This window comes from Ictidomys tridecemlineatus, chromosome 4 (assembly GCF_052094955.1).
Source record: "Ictidomys tridecemlineatus isolate mIctTri1 chromosome 4, mIctTri1.hap1, whole genome shotgun sequence".
NCBI classification, from domain to species: domain Eukaryota; kingdom Metazoa; phylum Chordata; class Mammalia; order Rodentia; family Sciuridae; genus Ictidomys; species Ictidomys tridecemlineatus.
The window spans coordinates 151,562,526-151,590,484 of NC_135480.1; the positions used below are offsets into that span (position 1 = coordinate 151,562,526).

General features: G+C 36.8%; 1 protein-coding gene across 50 annotated transcripts in view; it reads right to left on the reverse strand.

Annotated features, from left to right (window-relative positions):
- Ptprd (protein tyrosine phosphatase receptor type D) overlaps nt 1-27,959 on the reverse strand; it is a 2,128,582-nt gene that overhangs the window by 369,415 nt on the left and 1,731,208 nt on the right. For all 50 annotated transcript variants that reach the window (XM_040285790.2, XM_040285762.2, XM_040285761.2 and 47 more), the window contains one exon: nt 10,508-10,674. In XM_040285790.2, coding sequence (XP_040141724.1) covers nt 10,508-10,571 — 64 coding nt within the window. In that variant the 5' untranslated portion in view covers nt 10,572-10,674. The remainder of the gene's footprint in view (nt 1-10,507; nt 10,675-27,959) is intronic.

The following is a 27,959-nucleotide window of genomic DNA, read 5'->3' on the forward strand; positions in this document are numbered from 1 at the left end:
TGGTTGCTAATACTATGTGCTGTTTTGGAGAATCATCTAAGTTATAGTTTAATAATCATTTTATGTATTTCTCTACATTCCCATCGGGCTTAACACTAAATCCAAATATGTTGAATCATGTAAGCAATAAAGGTGTTTTTTTTTCCCCAAATGGAAGACAGAAAAAAAATTTATTAAAAAGCTTTCATCTATCTAGGGATTACAACATAGAAATCACTTAGGAATTCTATTGCTATAATTTTGACTAAGTGGAAGCATATAGAGAAAAGACCTATTAAACTCCCTTTCTTCCCTGCAATTCTATGTTGGCCATCACCCTCCAATTACAGCCTTGCTTTACAAATGTACCCTCCTTAGTCCTCTCCAGCAATGGATATTGATGAAGGGAAGTATAGACTTAATTACATGTTTCCAATGTAAAACTATCATCTGCTTTAAAAGGAAAACAAAACTAGCCAGAGATAAAGAACTAAAAGCAGATATTTTTTTTCTCCTTTTGTTAAAGAATGCTTTAGTGTTCCAAGTCCATATTGGCTGGTACAAAGGAAATTTCAGCTAAGCTGTTTAGACAATGAGTTTATATAACATGATCAGAAGATTGTACCAAACTTTCAATGAACAATTGTGGAAATAATTTTTGTTCCAATGAAGAAAAGTAGTACCCAACTCCAGTTTCACAAATAAATATTCCAAGAATATATCTGTCTCCCTATATACCTACCTAAAACCTGGCCCAACAATCCAAACTCCTCCAGGGTCATTTGATAAGGCCCCTCCCTGCCTCTGCCACCTGGCTCTCCTCACCTGTTGTGCTTCAGGATTCTGGGCCTTAAGTTGTGCTTTATTATACAGGAGGATCTTTGCTGCCCTGGGACCTCTGCAATTCATTTTCTCACTGCTGGCCATCAGTCAGCTAATGTCAATCTCACTCAGCAACACCTTCCTGCACATAAAAGCAGAGAGTCCTATCCCTGTCCCAGCTGCCCTCCTTACTCTCCTGTCATGTCCCTGTTTTATGATCCTCCTGCATTTCTCTCCTAACTGTTCACATCTTTTCTGCCCATAACCATGTCCTGCTGCTCCCCTCTACCTTCCACCGAACTCCAACTAATTCTGCTTTAATGGAACCTAGATCTGATTGTTGGCACCTTCTGAATAAAATATTTGCACTTTTAAACGTTTTCACTAAAATTAAAATGATATTGGGGCTGTGGTTGTGGCTCAGCCTAGCATGTGTGCAGTGTGGGTTCGATACTCAGCACCACATATACATAAAATAAATAAAATAAAGGTATTGTGTCCAACTGCAACTAAAAAAAGATTTTTTTAAAATTAAAATGATATTGAGGCTGGGGATATAGATCAGTTGGTAGAGTGCTTGCCTTGAGTTCAATCCCCAGCACCAAAAAAAAAAAAAAAAAAAAAAAGTTAAATACATACAAGAGAGGAGTTTTTCTTTGTATCAATCTGAAATCACTATACCTTAAAGTTTTGAACATTTTAGCGATAAAAAAATAACTTTATTTTTCACTCATTCATATGCATCTTCAATATCTATTTAACAAGAATAAAAAACTAAGAAAGAAAAGAAAATCTACTGAAATGTGTTTGTTTAAGAGGTCCGTTGTACTTTTCTGGACTTCTGAAATTAATGTATTGTGTGCTGTTTTATTAACTTGAAGATATAAGCACTTAGTATATTTTTAAAGTCCAATCTAAAACCTGTAGTTATAATAAATGATTGTCTCAGACTATGTTGTAGTTTTGCAAAACCCACCTCAAGTTATAGTGTGAATTTAAAACTTCTGTTAGAGAATAAACTAAACTGAAATATCTTTTGTAGTAAGGTACTGAACTTCATTCACAATTTTAAATTGATACTGGATTCCACAATTTTAACAGACATTGACATAAAGATAAGATTAAATAAAACTAACTGAACTCAGCAATCAAAATATGAGATTACAAAAGAGAATAAAGAGATATACTGGGGGGAAATGACAGATATTCAAAACAAAAGATTTTGCCCAGCACAGTGATACACACTTATAATCCCAGTAATGAGGGTGGCAGACAGGTGGGTTGCAAGTGCAAGGTCAGCCTGTGCGATTCAGTAAGACTTTGTCTCAAAATAAAAAAAAAATAAAAAGAGTTGAGGATATAACTCAGTGATAAAATATCCTAGGGTTCAATCCTCAGAACCCCCTGCCCCAAGAAAAAGATTAATTATCAGATTAAATGCAGATCACTTGTATCATGTATAGATTCAGTTCTCTTAGCTTGGTTTTTCTGTTTTACTCCAAATTATAACAATATGTTGGTGCTTCATATTTCAGGGAAATGCAATATTCATAAAAGTCAATTAAAATTGCTTTTAAAGCGTCAAAGCAGTTTATCTTCCCTAACCTCCACCACCCTCTGCCCTTGTACCACATCTTGCCCATAGCAGCCAACCAGTCTTTAACAGATCTCAAGGCCACTTGGAAAAGTCACATCAAAGTATTTCTCCACCCTGAAGCCCCATAGATCATCTTTAAAAAATGCAAATCTCTTTCTATTATAGATTAAAATAAAACAATAAAAATAGAAAACAAAATCATGAACAAGATGTCTGAGGCCTGGCATTAATAAGACTTCATCTACCTACCTACCAGATTAGTCTTATTTGAATTATTTCTCCTCAGGGTTTGAGATTCAGCCACCTTTTCTTTTTTTCTTTTTTTTTTTTTCTTCTTCTGGTCCACAGAATATACTTGATCAGTCTTCTAGGGTATATGAGCATATTCTTCCTTTGGTGTCAATAGCTTATGCCAATCAGGTGATTAGTTAACTTCTTCGTCATCAGATAATAGCTCAAAAATCATACCCTCAGAGCTACGCATATGACCAACTTAAATGAGGTATACACCTTAAAAGAATAGAAATGCGCTTAAAAAGTGACGAAAATCTAAATAATGTCCTAAATAATGTCGGTGTTAATATTGGTATCATGCTGACGTTGACTTCCTGGTTTAGATCATGTACTGTGATTATGTAATATATGGGTGAAGACTACATGGGAAATTCCTGTGCAATTTTTGTAACTTCCTTTAAGTCTAAACTTATTTCCAAAAATAAATGAATCACTCCCTCAGGAAAGCTTTTTTACTCCTTAGAACAGATGAGGCACTTCGCTGCCTATTTTTTCATCCCTTGTAACACTTGTCATAGCTAGAAAATACAACATTTTAGAATTACTGTTAAATATGTGTATCCCACTGGAATTTATAAGCTTTCTAGGGCTCGGGATCATATCTCTTTTTCTCAGCAATGTTTCCCCTGTAGCTAACTTAATGCTTGGCACAGAAAATGTGTCTAATAAACATTTATTAAAGGGGCTATGAAACATATGAATGATCCAATCAGTACATGTCCTTTGGAATCATAAATGTATGTAATGAAACATATCTACAATTTTGAAACATTCTATTCAAATTATGAAGTTAATCAAATAATAAATGCCAATAGAGATCTAAACATAGATGCTTCAAATTTGGAAATGATGCAAGCTGATGAGAAAAAAAAATATATAACAACAACATTTAGTGAATACTTAGTCCTCTTATTCAAAATGCTACATAAGAAATTTTTTATTTAATCTGTATGGTAACCACATGGAGAATGTATTATTTTTATTTTTACTGAACAGATGAAAGACCCATGGAAATTGGGTCTACCCATAGTCAGAGAGCCATTATCCAGAGAAGGTGAGATCCGACCATAAACACTGCTTCACAATCCATATTCCCACATACTACTTCCTACCCAAAGACAGAATAGAGAATAGAGCTAGAGATGTGGCTCAGGAGTTGAGCATTTGGCTGCAATGATTCAGGCCCTGGGTTTCATTCCAGGTCCAAAAAGTAGAAAAAGAAAAAAATAATGTCTGAGAAGATTGCTTGACAGCATCCTAAAACATGACCTATGGATTATTAAGACAGATTACAGTGCAGAAGGAACACACTTCCAAAATTTTATATCTCTACCACTTTGCTCAAAGTTTTCTACATAGTAAGTGCACACACATGTGTACACACATACACAGTAGTTTGGTGAAAGAGCAAATAAAAATAATGTAAAGTGATAAAAAGAAAAAATTCAAAGTTATTGGTCAGAATTGGTTCTAAAGTAGCTTTTCTACCCAATCCTCCGTAGTTTTCTCTGAGACTCTTTGTTCCAAGATGGTCACTGACTTTGAATTTTTGGAATTAACTGAAACACATTCATGTGAGCAGGAGGATAGGCAGCTCCCAGACAAATTAAGATTATGTAAAATACATCAGTTAAACAGCAGCTAAGTGAGAAAAGTTAAACAAACTAAAAATGAGAAGGCAAAGAAATTAGGAAATGATAGAATACTAGAATCAAATACCAGTAGGCTATAAAAATAAAAACTAGCCCACAAATATTTTAGATATTGTTCCATCCCTCAAGCTTAGGGCCCTCATCACAAATAGAGATCAGAGATAACAAATATGTCTTACTTTGGATTTTTTTTAAGTGAGTCCCACTACACTCAATAAAATGCTTTGAAGTATACACATGTGTTGATTTTGTGACATATTCCTAACCTTACTAGGTAGCTACAGCTCTGCTGGGAGCAATTAATTCGGAAAGTCACAGAAACTCCACAATGGAGCTAAAGGATCAGTAAAATAGCTGGAATATTTTCCTTGCTTCAGACAGCTGGAGGTTGCTAATTTAGCTATTTTAAAATGAGGGGAGGAGAGAAAAAGGAGAAGCAACATTTTTATTTCACCACACCTCTGTCAATTCAGAAAAAAAAAAAGGTTAATAATGATAAACATGGTAAATGAATGGGCTTTCTTCTTGCTCTACTAGATGAGCACATTTTATTCTCACTGACCCAAAGAAACCAACAAACATTACCTTCAGGTTGCATATACCAAAAGGACTCTAGCTAAATAACTGGAGTAAACAGCAATCTACCATTTCTTACACTTAACCGAGATACAATTCACATACTGTAATTTTGTCCATTTAAAGTGTACAACTCAATAGTATTTCATAGTTTTACACTCAATAAGTTAATATCACCCCAATCTAACTTGGGAACATTTTCATCATCCTAAGTAAATTACCTTTTAAAGGATGGTTCAATGTTTGGGGAGTGGAAGAGAGAATAAACTAAAACAGAAAACAAAGGATTTTTAATGAGTTATGAATGTTCCTGGTGCGAACTGACCCTGCCTGCTGGAAGGTATGCGTTTCAATGACATGGGAAGGGCATTCTTTCCATTCTTAATTTCATTTTGGAAGAAACCTCACTAACTTCTGGAAACTGCAAAAGACATTAATTTTCTTTGCCCATCAATTACATCCTTTTAAAAAGATGTTTTCTTTTAAAAAAAAACAAAATAACTCCTGGCCATATCAATGAACACTCACCCTCACTCCCTTCCTCACAATGTTCATCTCCATCTGGTCATATAACTGCATTTGCTTAAGTACCTTTCTATACTCTTTCCTCTAGGCAGCTTGAGAAAATGCATTGCAAGAAGCAACAGAACAGTGGATGGATGGAGACTTTCCATCATCCAGTCTATTCAACCCAAATTAATTTCAACTTGGTCATTCTAAGAGATGAGCTTTTTCGTAAAGATTGAATAAAGCAGCTGTGTTTCATATTCTCCTTCTTCTTCAATTTAATTCTTGAGGGCAAAGGTTTATAAGAATCACTTATGAATGGGAGATACTTTATAGACAAACAAGCTGGCAACTTTCACTAGCCCAAGAAAGCCTTGCTAATCAAACACCCAATTTTTTATCACCTCTAGGTGAAATAATAGAATTTTACAGTCCCTAATTCAAATGCTCAATAAAAATGCTTCCTGGATAATTTTGGTTAATGGTATATCAATACCTAAAGTTTATTAAATATCTACTACGTGCCATCTACTGGCCTAAGTATTTTGCTTTAACTCGGTAATTTTCTACAAAAATAAGAGCAGGTATTATGCTATCCCATCTTTATTATTTCATTATCTCCATCACACACATTCTAAAAATAGGTAAACTGAGACAAAAAACACAATATGCCAAAATGACGGGCAGAATCCAAAAATCAGATTTTGGTTTCAGAGCTCACACACTACCCCTTCAGGAAATACAGGATAGAAATGGTTACCCTACAGAATAGGTACTGGGCTATTCTCTTATATCCAAAAAATAATGAAATTCCATAGGATATAGTGCTATAGTAACAGAGAGAAAGAGGCTTACTCCATTCATATAAGACAAATATTGTAAAAATTACTGAGTACGATAAGGTTCTTCAACAGTAAACAAGGAAAATGAGGGTATATTTACCATCTGAGATAGAAAAATCACTAAAAACAACAGAAGTAGATACACTAAATCACTTGAAGACTTAAACTATAAAATCTTACTATTCTAACAGATAGCTGGTAAAGACTGAGGTCCAATCATCATGGTCAAAGTGTAAACTCTAGGATGCAACAGGAGGATATAAGTGATTTGAAACTCTAACAAAGACACGAATGGCAGCTTCTCAGTCTGCATCTTATGTTAAAAATAAAAGAATGATGAATAGCAAACTAAGGTATGTATGAAATAAAACCACCAGAAACTGTTATGAAAATTTGGGTCAAACAAAAATGATTCACCTCAGAATTTCACTGATACAGTCTAAATTCACCTTTAGTTTGCATGTACATTACCAAGAGCTGACCTCAGACCACCATCTAAAGCAGAAAACTGCTGGTCCATCATGAGCTTTCAACAGAAATCATGCTGGATTCTTCCCTCACACCACAGCTCTATACTGCAAATGTTCAGTCAGGAAGTTACAAGCAAAATCATCCGGAGCACTCAAGACATAGGAGTGAAAAGAAATAATACACACACACACACACACACACACACACACACACACATACACACACCTAACCTTTTAAAATAATAGTGGGGACCTGTGGGGCATTTTAAATCAGCAATGGCAAAGACTATAATTTTCTGCTAAAGGGATATTATCACAAATTTTCAACCTAGGTTTGAGCCCCCCCCCCCAAAAAAAAGCTCTTCTACTTAATGGAACATCACACCTAGCACGTTGCTATGGCCTTCTACACAGCAGATTGGCAGATTGCAATCTTGACTCCTAGCTTCTTTGGATTTAATTATTATTTCAAAATGAGTTGTATACATTAAATTAACATGGCAAACTACAGTGTCTTCTTTCCATTCCTCACCCACAAATAGTCGTCTTTTTTCAAAGGAGGAAAAACTTTAGAATTCTCCAATGGCTCCAACAAGTTACTGTAAAATTTTGAAGTATTAACTCATGATCCCTTGGATCAGTACAACACATAGTGGTGTCAAAAGGAAAAACAAATAGGACTGGATACAAGGAAATAAACCCATGAAAGTCTGAAAAATACCATCTTTGTGTGATGGTGAAGAAATCAATTGCTCTCTTCAGCGCTACTTAAATCTTTTATTTTTTTAAACTTGTTTCAATGTTTTAAGAAGAGGCAATGATACAATTTAATGGGTTATAATCTGAATCCAACTGTTATTTAAACATTCTTTAAATATGACTACAGTCATATCTCTGACACTATCGTGTGCTTTCTTGTACCTCCAGCAGACTATTGATGGATGTTCCATCTTCTTTTAAAATGCATCTAAAAAATTATGGCTAAATTTCCTCTTTGCCAAGTATCTTGAGAATACATATGCTATCCAACAATGCCAAATGAACCTGCTGAAGAGAAAATATAATCAAGGTTAAGAAGACATGGGCAAAACTAATCAAATTGATCTGGCAAAGTGAAAGCCCATCCACTCTTTCTAGCTGCAATAGGAAGGTGAGAGGGCATGGATTCTTCTTCAAGTGACATAACATATTGCGGTTGAAAGCTAATGCCACATAAATATATAGCATGGAAAATTTTGACCTAGTATTTTGAATTAATCAGAAATATTGTGAAGTACTTATTTTTACAATAAACCATAGGTTATTTCTGTATTTTAATGTTTCCCTTTATGGCCCTTACCAAAACTTCCTTTGAATCAGAATGATTCGAGTAGTTTTATATCTCCTTGGCCTACCAGATTCCATACCTCTGGAATGCAAAGATAAACCCTGTTCAGATTCTATCAACTCAGCCTGCAAAATATTGTAGTATAGATAAATGCTTGTTGGATTAAACTAGAGCAGTTGAGGAGTTTTCAGCCTTAAAAGACTATATATTATTGGATGAACTTTCTGTATCACACAGAAGTAATTTGGAGTCTTGCCACTGATAGACCAATATAGTCCAGTCCTTGTTAACATAGAGAAGAAGAAAACAGAACACAACTCTCTACTTCAAATCAAACATTAAGTTACAGATGCCTTACAAGTACTCGGCTCTGTCCTGTATTCAGAGAGGCTTTTGGAAAAATTTAACACACCCCCTAACTTTTTATTTTTTTTTAAGAGACAGTAGTAAAGGATAGGAGGGGAAAAGATTCTTCCCACAACACTGCAAATTCAGAACCTTTGGATTCCATTATGCAAATATCTGAATTTAACAAAAAATTGCTCAACAAGTATTTTCACGATTTGTTTTGCAAGAAAAGCACACAGGACTTGTAATGAAGGAGAGAAGGAGAGAAAGGAGGACCAGGAAGAGGAGACAAGTGGGTTTTAAAAATGCAGTTTTGGGGCTGGGGTTGTAGCTCAGTGGTAGAGTACTTGCCTCTCACGCATGAGGCCTTGGGTTCAATCCTCAGCACCATATAAAAATAAACAAATAAAAATAAAGATATTGTGTCTATCTACTAAAAAAAAATGCAGTTTCAACAGTACTTATTCCTAAACTCTTGATATCTATCAGCCAATTTCCACCAGAGAATTAAGCAAAAGCATTGCTACTCAGTAGAAGAATATTATTACTTCACGGAAGGATAGCTTCATGGATATACAATAATTATATCTAATAACTTCAAGAAAATCTCTAGCTGCGATCTGACATTAAAGTTGGTTCCCAGGGTCTTAATATGCTTCTGCCAAAATTTAACAATGGTGAAACAACTAACTCTTGCACTTTAGCCAAAACAAAATAAATAAATAAAGCTATATGCCCAATTTCTCTCTAATAAACTAAATTTATACTCCAACTTTAGAATAAGTTTTGACATAAATGGCTTTAAAATAACAAGAGCGTCTAACATTTGGGTCTTTTCCCAGTTAATTATTTCCTGGCATTGTACTTGAAATTCCTTGGCTTCACCTTAAACCCATACTCCCAAGTGCTAATTAGGAGACTATATACATTATTAACCAAAAGAATGCTATACTTAAAACATGCATGTTCCATATGTATCTGATTAATAACGTAATTTCTTTCACTCCTCACAGATCTCTTTAGAAAAATAGGGCCCCTATTTAAATGAAGCCATTGGTTGCTATTGAGGGAATTCTTGTCAAAATGCAATTAATACAAAGGGGCCTAGATGACATAGGATCCTTGTCTTGGAAAAGCCTCAACATGAATCAAATTTAATCTCAATGGGACAGTGAGTGGAGGGAAAAGTTAATGACTGCAGATGTTACACATTTTCCCTGTACCAGGGGATTCCCAACAGGAATGGCTAAGCCGCCTATGGGATCAACCACTATCAAGGAACCCGGCTCATCAGGGAAGACAAGCTGGACACATGCCTTGTCCCAGAACTCTCTCCCCCAAAGCCACAGGACAGTGTGGAAAAGAAACACATGTAAACAAGGTAGACCTAATGATTGCCTAATTGTGAAGGAGACATGATCTTCCCATTAATTGGCAAGCTAATTAACCACAATCCCAGTTTCATAAAATTGAGTCCAGAAATCCAAATTTTTGGAGTCTAAACTCCACAGAATTCGCCTCACACTTCTAGACCCTCCATCCAGCCACTGAGTTGTCAGTTCTGCTTGATTTGTTTGAATATTGTACTCGACGACAGCTGTCGGAAACAGTACATTAGAACAGCTGCTGTGACAGCTACAAGGGGCTTGGAAGTTTAATTGGGCTCAATGTGACATTGTGCATTTTTCTAAACATAGAAATATCCATACAAGTAAAGAAATTTCTAATGGGTCTGAACAACGTTTACTTATTGGCACTGCCAACTGGCTAGACTCCCTTTGAGTTTTATCATTGGCTCATAATATCTTTACCACCAGGCTGGTAAGGGATATAAAAATAATAATAATAAAAATAAACAGTAGGAGCAGTTAGTTGCACACAAAAAAGGGGGGGCATTAAAGGGGAGAGGAAATGGTAAGGAAGTCACATCAATAATGCTTTTCAAAGGCTGGCTGGTTGCCAAGGAGGATCCCACAGTGTGTCAGGGTTTACTTCCAAAGGAAATGTATTCAGAGGCCCTGAGCCTGGTGCCAACTGCAAACAAAACCCGTCATTATGGTCACAGCCCCCTAGAGAAGGGGAGAATGGCTTACTCTCAGCATCCGCGCGAAGGAAGAAGGCGAGGAGCAGCAACAGTGGCCTGGCTACGTGCACCATCCTGCAACTTGGCAGCAGCGTGTGCTGGCAGCTTGGATTCACTGCCTCTGAAGCTGCAGCAAGTCTGTCCGGTCTGAGATTTCAGCTGGAACCCTTTCAGAGCCTGTAAAGGGAAAGGAAGAGGAAAAGGGGGGGAAGAAAACACAAAGACACTTAGATTTCTCATTCTTTTCCCCTCTGCCCCATTTCAACCCCCTAAAAAGACACAATCCACTGGAAGCACCCAATATAAACTGTAACTGCCATGTCCTGATACTAGTCAGTTACCTGGTCTATTTAATGTGGGATCCCTAGCAATCCCATTTCCAGGCCATCCTGGAACCAACCCCCTTGAATTTCACTCTCTGCTCATGCCACCTTTGGGGCTGCACTCTCTCAGGAGGAAGTGTCACCTCATATGAAACATGATGTGAACACATCCATGAAAGAAAGCACACCATAGCTACAAGAATGGTTTCAGTGAAGTTCCTCCGTGCAGGATAAAAGTCTAGAAATGACAGAATAATGGAAGCTGCTTTCTTGGCACCAGGTGAAATGACAGGGCTAATTCCACTTCTCCATCTAAATAGCAGTCATTGGGATTTTTTACACTTGCACATTTGGCTTCTCCCTTGAAGACACATCAACATTCAAGTCTAATTTGACTTCAACAAGTCAAAACAATAGTTAGCAGAGCCTCTTTGATTTAACAGGCTTTATATGTGCCTCCTGGGCAAAGGCTTTATTTTCCCAACCTTCTCTATAAAACAGATAAGCCTCAAACTCTTTCTAGAGAGCCTACTGTGTGCATGCCACCAGGAAAAGGAAGTGGCACTCAGCACAAGCTAACTCATGATCCAAGGATGAGTCAGATTTCATCCTTTTTGAGATTCCGGGTTAGTAGGGAATATAAGACTATTAGCATGAATATAGTAGCATAGAATATAAGACTGACAGCATGACTAGTATGATTCAATAAGTGATTAGTGACAGAAAAAAAAATCAAGTACTGCCATAAAAGATAAGATTTGGTAATAGCATCATGAGAAAAGCAGTGTCTTAAACTGGGCCTTGGAGTCTAAGCAGGATTTTAATAAGGTGAGGGAAGGGCATCCCTGGATGCTATGCAAAGGCAGGGCTATAGGAAAGGAACTTTGGACAAGCTGCATGGCCTCACTGGTTGGGGAGGGCTTCCCAAATGCCAGCATTCATTGGATGACTTTGGAGACTTGTTAAAACAAAGAGCTGGGCACCACCCCTGAGTTAGTGATTCAGTAGTTTTGTGGTAGGGTCCCAGAATTTGCATTTCTAACAAGTTTCTTGGTGATGTTGATGCTACTGGTCTTGGGACCACACTTTGAGAACCACTGAGTTGGAATGAGGCATCGATTAGGAAAACAATAAGGCAGCAAAAGAAAATGGTTCCAGCTTAAAAATAGGTCACAGAAAGCCCAGGATGGGAATCTAAGTCCAATGGTGTTTACTCAACAAACGAGAAAAAGGGCTGTTTAATGTTTTGTAGCACAGAAACAATATGGAACTAGATTTTGAGACAATTAAGTGACAGCCGAATCAGGAACAATTTAGAGAATGCTATTAGGCCACAGCCAAGGTCCCAGGTGACTGTAGTGGTGATCTTGGTAGGAATGAAAGAGGCAGTGATAAAAGCAATGATTTGAAGTATGACACTTCAGGTGAAAAATAATTGCTCTCCTAGAGCCTTCTAAAAATTTCAGCAGAGTATACCAACTAGACTCTTCATAAAAAAAAAAAATTTAAAAAGCAAATAGGGTATATCATATGTTACTGCATCCTTTATCATTGTGATAAGAACTTGAGAACAACTTATCAGAACTCATTTGCAAAATGAAAAGGCATACCTTTAATTTTTGTATTAGAATGTTTGAGACACACATAAAATTCTTGACAGGATATACTAGAGATATCCAGAAATAACTTAATCCACTAAAATAACTTGTACTTTAAAAAGAATTTTAACACAGATACTATATAGCGTGTCTGACACCGAGCTAGCAAGTAGCGCATGAGAACAATTTTTTCTTAACAAAGATATTATCTTTTTCATTACTATGCATGAGCGGTTTGAACACAGGAAAGATAAAAACTCAAAGGAAAGGGGCAATCATTCTAATTACCATTCCACTAGATATCCTCCATTTTTATTTCTTTTTAACAGATCTGTGGATGGCATGAAGAAGGAAGTTGAACATTGAAACACATCTTCTTGAATCCAAAAGCTAGCCAGCTGTTTCAAATCCTCTATTGTTATCAATCTCATCTGGAAAATAACTCAAGCAGTTCACAGCCACCAAATGTGAACAATCTCAAAACTTCACAGGAGAGGGCTAGAGGAATCAGCTCTGCTCCCCACCCCTTTTGCTGCTCCCTTCTTCATGCCAGCATTTCCAATGACAGCAAAGTACAGGAGACATCAGTCCTGTCGGACTCAATTTGTGTCTGTGCAAGCGTATCAGAGCCAACTGCTCCATAATGAGTCCCTGCAATCAGAGATGGAGACCTAAGAAACGCTCGCTCAGGGAAGGAAGGGGCGGCTTGGCTTTTCCTCCTACTCGGCTGAAATGTGTAAGACCCAGTTCTTCCAAATGAGCCTGTGAATGTAACCTTGGGACTTGGAACAGTGATAGGATCTAGCTCTCTAAAAATGAATGCAGACACCAACATACATATTTATACTTAAATGGGCTATGCCCTTGGCCAAGATATGACCAAAAAAAGTGATCCCAGGTGGGAAGATAAAACCCATTCTAAATGTTCATTCCAGCCAATCTCCATTCCTTATCTTGCTTATTACACAAACATCGCCAAAAAGGAAATGCTGGCTGCGTATCGGGAAGGTGGAATTCACATTTCCGAACACAAATGGAAAATCAGCTCTAAGGAAATATTTCAAGCAAAAATAAGGAGGATGAATGATATTACAAGTAGTTTCCATTTGCCTATGGTGAGGGTTGCCAACCACGCGAAGAAAAGAGAGGGAAAACAGGGGCTGGGGTACTAAAAGGACCATGCTTCAGCTTACATCACGAATTATTCTGCATTTGCCCCAACAGCCTTCAGCAGAGGCCAACTGATTTTTATATGCTTTGCCCTTTGCATCATTCAAATAAAACTAAAGTGTCTCTGAGTTTAAAATAAAAATGTTAAAACTGAAAACTCATTATTTCTCATAGCACAAAGATGTTTTGAAAATAATTCTATTGACTGCCAGTCATCTGAATATTTACTTTTGTATTTATGTCCCTGTGTGGTTAGAGAAGCTCACAGTTCAGAGAGCCATACAGGGCATGTAATATAATTAGAAATGGAACAAATAAATAGTAGACGGGTCTAAAGGCCTTAACAAATCTGTTTCAGGTGATCACTTAAGCTATCCAACTCTTTTTCTTTATTTTAACAGTGTAACCCTTTTCTATAAAAAGTATTTTCATATTCAAACATACATATATATATATATATATATATATATTGCACACTTGATTATATTTATTTCAGTCTTCTTTGCTGCTGATATATATTTCTGTAGATTGTGTTAACATAAGGCAGGGGGTGAGGCAAATGGGGCTTTTTTTCCTCTTAAAAATATCCTGACTTCCTTAAAGAAATGGCTGATTTTAGGTTTTTGTGTAAGAAATGTAGAAAATGAGACTGGAACATCTTGCCATATTGGGAAGCTTTCAGGAACTACTAGGCTATATCCAAAAAAAGCATCCAAGTTGATGAAGTGCCCATCAGCTAAATGTAAGGAAATATGACTGGCAAAAAGGATAATAACTGCAATGAACTGAAACACACCATTTCATAATCATGACTTAAAATTTTTGAAAATAATTTTTTATTACATTGGTCACTCTAGGAAGAGGTCAGAGAACTGTTGAGGTTTGGATAAGTGTCCCTCAAAGGCTCGTGTGCTAATTTCTTGGTCCCCCACCTCTGGCAGTACTGGGAGCTGGTGGACTCTTTAAAAGGGTAGCCAACTAGAAAGTCTTTCTTCTTTGGATATACCACTGAGGGGGGATATTGGGACTCAGTCCCTCTTTCAACTCTCCTTTGTGTCTTGATCATGGAGTGAACAGGCCACCTGTGCCACAAACACCTGCCATAATGTACTGAGCAACCACCGACCCCCAAGCAATGCAATCAATTGGCCATGGAGTGAAACCTCCAAAACTGTGAGCCAAATTAAGCCTTTGCTTTTTTTTTTTTTTTTCATATTAGTTGAGATTCTTTTTTTTTTATTGGTTGTTCAAAACATTACAAAGCTCATAGGAAAGGTAGCCTTTGCTTTTTTAAAAATTTATATATCTCAGTCCTTGTTACAGTAACGGAAAGCTGGCTAACACAAGAACCAAGTCTTTATTTTGAAAACAGGGCAGGAAAGAAAAAAAAATTAAGCATTACAAAGAAAAATTCCTCCCAAGGACTTGTAAGACATTCACTGCTGCTCTCAGTAGGTATCATTGTTTATCTCTAAACATCCGGCTTCTTTCTCTCTTTTAGCAAACTCACTCTATTAAGGCTAGACATCTTACAAACAATAATACCCTAACCATACTTATCCTGGGCCTATAATCCCTATAGATATCTACTAAGTTGAGGGAATAGTAGGAAAAACAAAAAAAAGTCCCTACATTCTGTGACTTATATTTATCAACCTCCCAAACCAACCTCTATAAATCAACTAGAACTGGTTTCCAATTATTTAAGACAAGGAGCCATTTGTACAAGAGATGTGCTACCAGGATACGCCAATTTGTAAGAGAGAGAAGAAGCATGACTGCTTGGCTGAAGGAAGGAGGGTCCTGGGACCTATAAAGAGCAAACCTGGCCAGGGTTTCTGAAGGCCACCTAGGAATTCCTTCTATCCTCAGCATAGATTTACAATATCAGGACACCAAAATAAAGACAAAAATAAATAAACTTAGAACATTTCATTTATTTGTACTGATTCTGTCAAGAGAAGATAGCCTCCTATCTTAGTATGGGACAGTAATGTTCCAGCCCTGTCCAGTGTCAGTTTCTGCAGGGTAGAAATGTTCTCCACTCTGACTAATAATTGACCACTTTAAATTCAGCTAGTGCAACTAACAAAGAAACCTTTTTATTTTATTTCAGCGTAACTGAAACAGCCACATGTGGTTAGTGGCTATCCCACTGTAGAGTGTGGATTACAGCCACATGTTGCAACAGCACTGAACAGCACAGCTAAAAATAAGGTCTGTCTTCTGAATGCAACAATGAGGCAGGAACCCAAGGTCTGCAGTCCTTGACTACCCAACAATCAGACCCTAAACATGTGAGAACAATCCACTTAACTTTGGGACCACTCATTTTCTCCCTTCCATGTCCCTTATCCTGCCCCGCTCCCCCAAGACATTTAACTACTTCACAGAAGGTAAATGAGGAAAAAAGAAAAATCAATAAGTAGTTAAGCTTACAAGTGAAAATTTCTCAAAAAGAAACATCGTTGTTGAAAGGGAAAACTATATTAATGGTAAGAGTTTCCATATGCAAGAGACTAAAACTATCACCCTGTCTCTTACCATATACAGAAACTTGAAATGAATGAAAGACCCAAAGCTTTGAAACTACTAAAAGAAAATATAAGGAAAATACCACAGGACACTGGAGTGAGTGAGGATGTTTTTATAAAACCCTCCCAAATCACAGAAAATAGTTTGATTATATCAAAATAAAAAAACGTTTACACAACAAATAGAAACCATGAACAGAGTGAAGAGACAACCTGCAGAATGGAAGAAAACAGTGGGGAACTATTCCTCCAACAGGGGATTAATGCCCAGAATATATAAGAAAATAAAATAATTAAAAAGGTAAGTAAACAAATAACCCAATCACAAAATAGGCAAATGATAGAGGTGGGGGTGTAGCTCAGTGATAGAAAGCTTGCCTAGCATCCACCAGGTCCAGGGTTCAATCCCCAATACTATCAAAAGAAAATAATAATAATCTAAATGGAAGAAGATTATTTTCACAAGAAGGCATCTTAAATGGCCAACAAGTATATGAAAAAAAATTCTCCTCAGTATCATTAATCAGAGAAATGCAAAATGAAAACCAAAATGGAATATTGTCTCAATCCAATTAGAATGACTAATAGCAAAAAGGCCAAAATTAACAAAAGCTGGCAAGGATGCAGAGAATTCTCACATACTGTTGGTAGGAATGTAAATCAGTACAACTGTTATGAAAATCAGTATGGAGATTCCTCAACCTAAAAATAGAACTACATAGAACTACCATATGATCCAGCTATCCCACAACTCAGTGTAAATACAAAGAAATTGGTATGTCAAAAAGATAGCTGCACTTCCAAGTTTACTACAGCACTATTCAACTAAGATATGGCATCAACTAAGGTGCCCATTAATGGAATACGTAAAGAAAATGTGGTGCATATACAAAGTGGAATACTAGTCGACCATAAAAAGAATGGAATCCTCCCATTTCCAGCAAAACAGATGAGCCTAGAGGACATGGCATTATTGAAATAAGGCAGACATAGAAGCACAAGTACCACATGGTCTCACTCATATGTAAAAGCTAAAAAATTTAATCTGGTAGAAATGGAAAATAGAATAAAATTTACCAGAGGCTGGGGAAAGTATGAGAAGGGAGACAGAGGAAGCTTGGTTATAAGGTACAAAATTATAGAAAAAGGAAAAAATACTAGTGTTCTACAACATAGTGGGAGAACTACAGTTAGCAAGAGCTTACTATATATTCACCATAACTAGAAGAAAGGATTTCAAATGTTCACAGCATAAATACATGATGAATGTTTGAAGTGATACAAATGCTAAATATCTGATTGATCATTATACATTGTATACAGATATCAAAATATCACAAGTACACCATGAAAACATACACTTATTATATGTCAAGACTTCTTAAAAAAAATAAGGTTTCCTACTTTACTGTATTCTCACTACTAAAAACCCCTACTTCAGATATAACAGGAATGGGAACTTCAGCAACAAATGACAATTTCATGTCACATCACATAGAAGCCAAAGACAAGCCTCCTTCTACACGTGCACCTGAAGAAATCTGTAAAGTTGTATCGTCTTTATGAAATGACTGTATTCAGTTATGACCAGTGAGAGATCTCAAAAAACATTTTTACATGTGCAGTGCCAAAAACCTCAATGATAATTACTAAAATATTGCTGAAAAAAGAAGGGTGATAGAAGGTTATTACATTAAATACACAACAGTATAATGGCATACCAGATATATCACTGAATAAAATACTCAAATCTAAAAATACAAGGAATTGTTTTTAGGAGAGAAACTCAAAATATCCTAAAATTATATTATTCCATTGGGAGTAGGAAAGATGGTGGAATGAGATGGACATCATTACCCTAAGTATATATATGAAGACATGAATGATGTGACTCTACTTTGTGTACTACCAGAGATATAAAAACGTGTGCTCTATTTGTAAAATATGAATTGTAATGCATTCTGCTGCCATATATAACAAATTAGAATTAAATAAAAAATAAATAAAAATTAGATTCTTCAGCATTGAAAGTATATCAAGTCAAAAAAAACTCTAATTTTTTTTTCTGTTTTGCCCTAAATATGTTTTTATGACATGGGAGGAAATTAAAAGAAAAAAAAGAGGGACATTATGAGCTATTACATAAAACTTCAAAGCAAAAATTTAATCATATCATTTTGACTTAATATAAAAGATGTCAGGTGGCTGTGTAAGCACAAAATGATTCTTCAAAGAAATCAAATTAAATAAAAGAAGAATAAAACAATACCTATTGATACAGACACTTAAGCAATTCTTTATATGCTTAAATCTAATTCACAGAGAGAAAAGCCAATAGTTATCAGTCTGAGCTTTATATATAGCTTTACATTAGAGGCACACATAAATACTAGTTACTTTCAGAGATGACAAAATGACATTATTAACTTTGTTCCCTTTTCCTTTAGGAAGTAAAAATGAGGTATGCCATAAGAAACAGAGAGGAGGAAAAAAGCAAACAACAAACCTCAGTGCCTGGCTATATTTTTCCCTAGAAACTAGAATGAAAGGTAGCTTTAAAGAAGTATCTAATCTTTCTTTTTCTTATGTTTTTTTTTTCTTTTTTTGCAGTAATAGGGATTGAACCTCCAGTGGGCTATACCAGTCAGTTTCATCCCTAGTCCTTTCTTTTTTATTTTGTGACAGGGTCTTATTAAGTTTCTGAAGATGGCCTCAAATTTAAAATCTTTCCCTCAGCCTCCTAAGCAAATGTGATTGCAAGCATGCAACACCATGCCCAGCTGCATCTAATTTAAGTGATTACTGTACGTCATAACTTCTGCCTAGTATTTTGTGAGGCTAGTGAAAATTAGGAATGGAAAAGCTAGGATAAAAGTCTATTCAACATACTATTAGGACCCAATCAATAAATGGGCTAAGGAACTGAACAGACACTTCACAAAGAAATACAATCAATCAACAAATATATATTAAAAAAAATGTTCAACATCTCTAGCATTCAGAGAATTGCAAATTAAAACTACAATGAAATTTCTTCTCACTCCAGTCAGAATGGCAACTATCAGGAATACAAGCAACAATAAATGTTGGCAAGGATATGGGGGGAAAAGTACATTCATACATTATTGTTGGGACTGCAAATTGGTACAACCACTATGGAAAGCAATATGGAGATTCCTCAGGAAACTTGGAATGGAACCACCTGTTGACCCAGTTATCCCACTCTTCAGCATATACCCAAAGGACTTAAAATCAGAATAGTACAGTGACACAGCCACATCAATGTTTAGAGCAGCTCAATTCACAATAGCTAAACTATGGAACCAACCTATGTGGCCTTCAATAGATGAACTGATAAAGAAAATGTGGTATATATACACAATGTAATGTCATGCAGCCTTAAAGAGGAATGAAATTATGGCATGTGCAGGTAAATGGGTGGAGCTGGACAATATCATGCTAAGTGAAATAAGCCAATCCCAGAGAACCAAAGGCTAAATTGTTTTTTTGTTTGTTTGTTTGTTTTCTGATATGCAGATAATAGTTCACAATAAGGGATGGTGGGCCTAAGGAAGAACAGAGGTACTTTGGATTAGACAGAGGGGAGTGAAGGGAGAAAAAAGGGAATCAGGGCAGAAAAGCTGTAGAATGAATTGGACATTATTACCCTAGATTACACCACCAGTATAACTCTACATCATGTACAATCAGAAGAATGAGAAATTTCACACCATTTATGTATCATGTGTCAAAATGCATTCCACTGCCGTGTATAACTAATTAGAACAAATTTTTTGAAAACATGTTAGTTGGACTCTTATTTGTTCCATTCTTCCAAAATGACATTATAAAAGTGAGAAAATGATCTTTCTCAAAAATACAGACAGGTGTACAACCCAGCCATTTCACACCCAAATAAGAAAATATATACTCTATTTTTTAATATTTGAGCTTTTCTAAAGGGTTGTAAAAACATCATTTTTAACTCACTATGACTTGCTTTCCTTTCCATTGTTTTAAAAATCAAAAGGTTTCTTTTATAATGTACTCAAATATTTTTTTGTTTCCATATTTTAAATTTTAAAATATTTTGTGGGTCATTTGCTATAGTCTTCATCAACATCAACTGAAAAAGAAGTCTGGAATATTTTACTTCTTACAGTTGGTGGCGTATTTACCACACCCTAAAAGAAGTAATTTAGAATTGGTTTGGTTCCCCCCACACACACTTTAGATTATTTTAGAACCAAAAAAAAAAAAAATGGACCTTTTAATAGTTTTTAAATACTTCATTACTAGAGTTCAAAGGAAACCAATTCAGCCTAGATACAGGTAGTGTGCTAGAGCTCCATCCTCAGAGCCAATGAAACCTCTGGAGCAGTGACTCTCCAGTGAGTGATGTCACCTCTCTCCAGGGGACATCTGGCAGTGTCTCTACACAGGTTTTGCTCTTAAGAAGGCACGCAGGGGCAAGGGGCACTGAAGGAGGGATGCTAATGGCACGTAAGGGGTGGAGGCCTGGGCTACTGCTGCCTCTCCTACCGTGTACAGAATAACCCTCCCCAAGAATGATCCAGCCTAAGCCAGTGCCAAGGTCTGGAACACTGTCCTAGAACAATCCATTAACACTGAGGAAAAATTAAAAATTAAAAAATGTGAACCTTTTCAAAGACCTATTTCCAGAATCCTTTTCTAAACCCATCAATAGTAAGTGTTTTTAGTTCAGTTTTAACACATGAACTCACAATAGATTTGAAATCCCAGGGCATGGAAATTATGGATGATACCCAAACTTCCTTTTTGGCCCTCACGCAGAACCAGAGTTGGCTTGCCCCACGGAAAGCTCAGCTCAGAAGCTTAAGTGGCATTAAAAACTATTTACCAATTTTAAAGAATGGACCTGTTAAATGGAGCGAGCACTGCACTGTCAGTGAATGGGTATGGTCCTCATCTCAGAACAGGAGCTCTTCTCTGGGGGAATGTTTGGGGGAAGAAGCATTCAGTGCGGTGGAATGATCTCTCAAAAGGCTTCCAGGGATGGGGAAAGCAGAATGGGGAAAGACGTCAAAAACGACTGGGAACATGGAACAAGGGACCTGTGGCTTGTTCCCCCAGCGCTGTCATCCTGACTCATCTCTGAAAGCTTACCACAGGGAGCACAGGAATTCGCTTCTTTGCTGTGAAACCCAGTAACCGGTTATTTACCCAGACAGAAATAACCTCCAGAAAGGTGGAGAGGATGAGTTTGAATCACAGTCCCTCAAAATACACACCCTGCACACTCACTGAGTCTACTACCTTATCGCCACAGGGCACATCCTCTTCACACCCACTCCTCTCCTTCAGGAATACCACTGATTGATAAAAATCAGGAAAAAAAAAAAAAAGCCACACATCATCTTAGGCAACACCCTCCCTCAATAATGAATGAAGCCAAAGGGCATAAGGGAATTCCTAACCTCAGGAGGCACCTCTGACGGGTCTCAGAGAGCTGTTTGGAACCTATTTCTCTCTTAGAGAGCTGTATCTGCTGTTATGGTCTCTGACTTATTAAAACAGGGGTAGCTAGCTAAGGTGGGGTCATCTTAATTCTAAAAGGATAACATAAAGAAAAGACTTCTCCTTTCACTGGTAGACAGATAATATGAGCAGAGGCACAAATAAAGCTGGAGCCTAGGAGGGAAAGACAAGAGGATCCCACTCTCCAAAGGTGTCTGAGAATCCTTGTTCTAGATCAAGAAATAATTCAAACGTGAAAGTTTACCCCAAAGTCAAAAATTGTCCAGAAAAATCAATCTTTAACTCGGTAACCCATTAACTAGTATGTGTGTACCTCAGAGTCAAGTTTATAGATGTCCTTAGAAAGAGAAATGATTAACGAGAAATAGATTTTTTTAAACTCTCACGTGTTAGTAATTGTATGAATCACATGCAGATACCATGTTTTTCTACCTTAAAGCATATCATCAAGTTCTTTTTTATGAAGCTTTTTTTCCTTTTCAATTTAATTTTTAGCAGGGATGCCTGCTGACTATTGGGAGGAGGCAGGAATGTTAGATGGTGAATTCACAAAGCTACCCAGCAGCTACCCAGGTGGAAGGATGCCGGGTTGAGTACACTTTATTGTAAAGTTGCTGAGGGCATCAAGGCCATAGTCAAAGAAGAAACGAAGACACACGATGGTTATTTTTCAAAAGCAGTTGGCATTATAAATTGATTTGATAATAAAGTACAAAAATTTCCTGCAGCAATAAAAGCACTATGCATTCCCCATACCAAGACATGTCAGACCAGCAATGAAAACAATATTTTTCCCACAGTCACTCTTTTTTAAAAAATATATTCAAGACCTCTGGGGAAAAAAAGGCTTTGTAAAATTGTGTCATTTTTATTATACTCCTATAAAATACTGAAACCAAATGCACAACACGGATATCAAAAAAGGGGTTGAAAGTCATTAAAAGCTTACCAGCAAACAAGTAACTTTCTTAATACTAAATTTTCTGGATGCTAGCTGTAATCTTAACTGAATGGCCCACAGAACTAAAAGAAAAGGAAATATCAAAGAAAAAGATCTGCTGAATTTGTCTGCTGGATTCATGACTCATTCAGGCATCTTCAAACACAGATTGCTGTCTTCCAAAATAGAGGAATAGCCAGGTACTAACATGAGTAGGAGTGAACCTAGGGAGTGCCTAGGAATGGTGCTACCAGACCACTGTGGAAGAATGGGGTAGAGGGAAGGAAAGCTTGGTTTTTATATGTGGAAGGAAAGAGCCCCGAAGTAAAACCTGGTCTCCTTAGGAATATCTCTGCCTTTTTGGTCTACACAATGATTTTAAACCAAACAATACACTGACTATTGGTCCCCTTAATATTTGTCAATCACAGGTATTACCATGATATGTTATCATATTACCTTGTAAAAAATTTTTGAAAAGTTACACTTTGGAAAATATGCTCACTTCTTCCAATAGCAGTCAAAACAATTCATTAAGGCCCAAACAATTCTTTGCATAAATCTTTATCAATTTCAAACCTGCACTTTAAACCACTACATAAATTCCAGATATATTTCATATATAAATATAATACATGTTGTAAAGTATATATAAAAATGTGTACTTATGTCAAGCACAGGGGCACACACCTGTCATCCCAGAAACTTGGGAGGCTAAGACAGGATGACCACAAGTTGAAGGTCAGCTTCAACAACTTAGCAAGGCACTGTCTCAAAAAAGAAAAAAAAAGGTTTATCTTCCTATACTCCTAATGAATGAAATGTATTGTCAACTCACAAAACTAAAAAGTATTTTAAATTAATTTTTTTTAAAAAAAACAGAAGTATAAAGTCTACAATTCTTCTATAGGCCATACAAATCACTGGGAGTCCACTGCTCTAGATATTCTATAGTTTGGATTTTTTTCACCTACATTTTAGGTGACCATAGATAAAAATGGAAACATGTAGTGATGTGTCTAACTATCCCCCTCTGGATTCAAACACTTGCTGTCATAACCAAAAGGCTCCATGTGTTCATGCAACAACAGAGGACAACGAGATGTGACACACAGGAGAGAAGACACTGCTATTGTTTGCGACTTTCACACAATGTCCTCTTTCTGTCATTGTAAACTATCTGCACTGAACTAGAATAAATTTACACATAAACTGGTTTTTGTTCTTGTTTTGGAAATGAATCCATTCTTTTGTTTCAAGAATAATTTTGAAAACCAGGTGATGGTGATGGGAGCAAGAGACATATAACAATGTAGAGGACAATGAGGTCCCTGGCACTGACACATTCTGCTGTGAAGAGACAGAAGAACACAAGTCACTCAAAAGGGAGTAGTTACTGAAGGGGAGTAAGGCTGGGGTTTTAGCTCAGTGGCAGAGCACCTACCTCGCAGGGAAGACCGCCTAGGGTCTTATGTCCCCAACATAACAACAAAGGAAAGTTAATATGGAAGTATTACGAGAAAGAGTAAGCAGTGAGCAGGGCAGAGAGTAACTGGTCTGTGGGAGGAGCAGAAACTTTAGAGGGAGTGCCAGGCAAGGGCTCTAAAAAGACAAGACAGAAAGGATGAGAACCGGACAGTGTAAGACATAAAATGGCCATGGTGGAGGCTCGGTGACAAGGAGGAGGAGATTGTGTGAATGGAATACAGACAGGCTGGCAGAGAATGATAAAAGGTAGGCCAGGAAAACACGGATGGCCAAACCAGATTCAGGGACTGGAGGCAACAGTGAGAGACTGGATTTTGTTTGAAATGTAGTAGGAAGACACTTGAGGGCTTGATGCTACGTAGTGACCAGCTCTGGTTTATATTTGGATGGCCTCTCCAGTGGCTGGGTGCCCATGGTTTTTAAATTCACTCTCCCATACCATCCACCCTACCTCCAAGTCTCAATCCACCTTTGTGCACACAGCATTATGGTCTACTGTGGCCACTTGACCCTTTATCAAGGTTTCCCCCGCTTCACTAGATATTTCACTGATGTTATGGTGGTCTCCTTTTCCCAATTCTGTTTAAAACACTCAGAAATAATGTATTACTTTTAGGAGTGTAAGCTGCCATCCTCTGTTCCTACACAGCAACATGTCCTAGAAAACAGAATGATTTTTTTTTTTCTCCCAGTACTCTCCCAGGGAGAAGTTTAACACACTTTACAATTTTTTCTTGAAAAGCAAAGTACCTGATGTTACTTCTCATTTCTGTTCCTGAAAAACGCAAATGGAAAAAAATCGACTTTCATGTACAAAGAACTGGTAGGCACACCGGATCTCTGTGGTCACGCTTTTAAATCTGTGATTCCGGAAAGGCTTTCTATACTCACTTAATAAAAAGGAAAAAAAATTAAGTTTCTGAAGTTTAGTAGATCAAAGTCTTTTTTTTTTTTCTTTTTTGACCCTTTTAAACCTTGTAATGTTAGCAGTGATACTAATACCCAATAGTACACAGTGGAATTCAGGCTATTAGAAAACAGGGTCCTTCCAAGAATTCAAAAATTCTTTCCTAATGGCATATTAGTGACTGTTGTATTCTGCTACCTTTCCTATCCCCTACTATCCCCCCTCCCCTCCCCTCCCATCTTCCCTCTCTGCCTCCTCTGCTGTTGTTCAATTCTCTCCCTTTTTTTTTTTTTTTTTAAATGTGAGTATGTAACAGATGTGATTCTGCAATCTGTATTTGGGGTAGAAATGGGAGTTCAAAACCCAATTGAGTCAAATGTATGAAAGATGATTTATCAAGAGCTCTGTAATGTTTTGAACAATCAATAAAAAAAATTCTTTCCTTTAGGATTTAGAAGTAAAGGCCTGATGTGAGTCAATTGCTGACTACCTTCCCAAATTATCTTTTCAATCTTAGTTATCTCTTACATATCATCCCTTAGTCTTCACTCCAGGATTTCTTCCATTATTGAAGCAAGGTTCTTAACACTTCAACATGAAGTCCTTTGATTCATTAGTATTTCTTAATAATTACCAGCATTTAGTCTTCTGTCTGAAAAATACATTATAGAGCCTATAATTTACTGTATGGAGGTTATCCGTTCTGATCAAAAAAGAAAAAAAAAAAGAAAAAGCAGTTATCTTTTTCTCTGTCTCAAGAGAAGGAATCTACTCTTCTTCTGGGCTGGACTTGTCATGTCTTTTACAAAGAGGAGGACAGAAGCAGCGCTGTGTGCCTGCTGGCCCTGAGTCTCAAGGAGTCCCAGAATTTCAAGAAGAAGTTTTGCAATTCTTTCCATTTGCAACCTGAGGTCTCCTATTGTCCAGACAAGCCTAGGCTATCTTGGGGGAGACAACCTGGCAGCTGACTAGAGACTGAAGAACAGCCCCATCAGCCAGACGTAGGGGTGCATGACTGTAATCTCAGCAGCTTGGGAGGCTGAGACAGGAGATTTGCAAACCCAAGACCAGCCTCAGCAACTTAGTGAGGCCCTAAGCAATAGAGATCCTGTCTCAAAATAAAGAATAAAAAGTTCTTAAGCACCCCTGGGTTCAATCCCCAATATGAAAAAAAGGAAAAAAAAAAAAAAAAAGCCCAGTCAAGATCAGTGGAGCCCGTTAACAGCAGAATAGACTACCTAAGCCCAGCTCTAACTGACAATCCAGAGAACTGTAAAATAAATACATGCATATTGGGTCAAGTTTTAGGATGCATCATATATAGCAAAAGCTAGCACTACCAAGGTGTTCAATGTTTCTCTCATCCAAGATAAAACAAAGATAAATAAGTATGTTTTTTAAGAACTTTACCACATTTCAAATAGTCAGATAGGCAAATTGGCTTCTTTAGGTTACTTTTAAATTAATTTGGCCCACTTCTGACAGAAATCAACAAGCAAAATCACTACCATTTGCTTTCAGCTCTTTGAAGTAGGGTACACTGATCTGTGATTTAGGAAAATCAGTAAGTTGGAACTTATTTGTGCCTCCTTGCCCTTTCTTCCAATTAGAGATATATTCCACCACATAGCTCAGAGACAGCAAAATTGTTCTAAAATCTCTTTAACCATTGGTCAAAACCACATAGTGTGACGTTCCTTCCTTGTGACATAATTGAAATGAAGTATATATCTGAGGTCTCAATTGATCTTACCAAATGCACTGACAGGTGGTCGTTAGCATAATTTTAAGATACTGTTTTTCTGAAGTGGTTTCTGCAGAGGGATAAATTCCACAACTCATGTTGGGTTAATAACCTCAAAGTAGGGTAACTTTCACTCAAGCTTTTTAAAGAAATAAACTTTTGAACACTCAGTGTGTGTTTCGCAGACCAATTTCTGCCAGCATGCAGCAGATGATTGTCCTAGACAGGAGCTAGTTCACTTGACTAGTTAGTGCAACATTTGAAAAACTAAAGAGATGAGCTAATACTGGAATTAATAAATGAATTTAGAAAGGCTGCAGGATACAGGGTCAGTGTAAACTTATCAACTCTAGTACCTACAACAATTAGAAAGCAAATGTTTCTAAAGTACTTGAAGCAGCATCAAAAAATCAGGAAATCAATGTAACAAAAGTTGACCAGCTTTCTATGCAGAAGATTACACATTATTAGTAACAAAGATGACTTTAAAAAATAAGTGGATGATAATAATATGTTCATAGCTTAAAAGACTTAATATTGTAAAAGAGTCAATGTTTTCCAAATTTATCTATGAATTCAACATAATCCCAATAAAATTGTAACATGCTTTTCTTGTCAAAATAAAACTGATTTTGTAATTTTATAAATGCCACCAAATAACCAGCACAATCTTATGGAAGAACAAATTTTGGAAGGATGTATACTGCCAGTTACCAAGACTTATTATAAAGTCGCAGATAGTCACAGTAAAGAATCGACTCAAGGGCAAACAAACCAGAGGAACAAATTTAAAAGGTCTAGAGATTCCCTTGTACTCAGGCAGCTGATTTATTTACACACCACTGTGTACTTGTGATGCAATGGGAAAAAAAAATAACCTTTTTAATCAGTGGTGCTGGGTCAAGTGGGTATGTGCATGAACCAAAACATGTGGTGACCCCCCCACCTCACACCATATACAAAATCAACAGATCATAGATGTAAATGTAAAAGAAAAACAACACATCTTACTGAAGATAACACAGAGGAAGATGTTTGTTCTTGAGATCACAAAGATTTCTAAACAAGGAAAAGTTATACAATAAAGATAGATGAATTTATTAAAATTAAAAAAAAATCTGTTTATCCAAATATTATTTTAAAGGGCGATCCACAATGTAGAAGAAGGATTTCTAAAACATATGCCCATTACAGGCCTAACACTATCTTTTTTTTTATTTCCTATTTTTAAAATTATC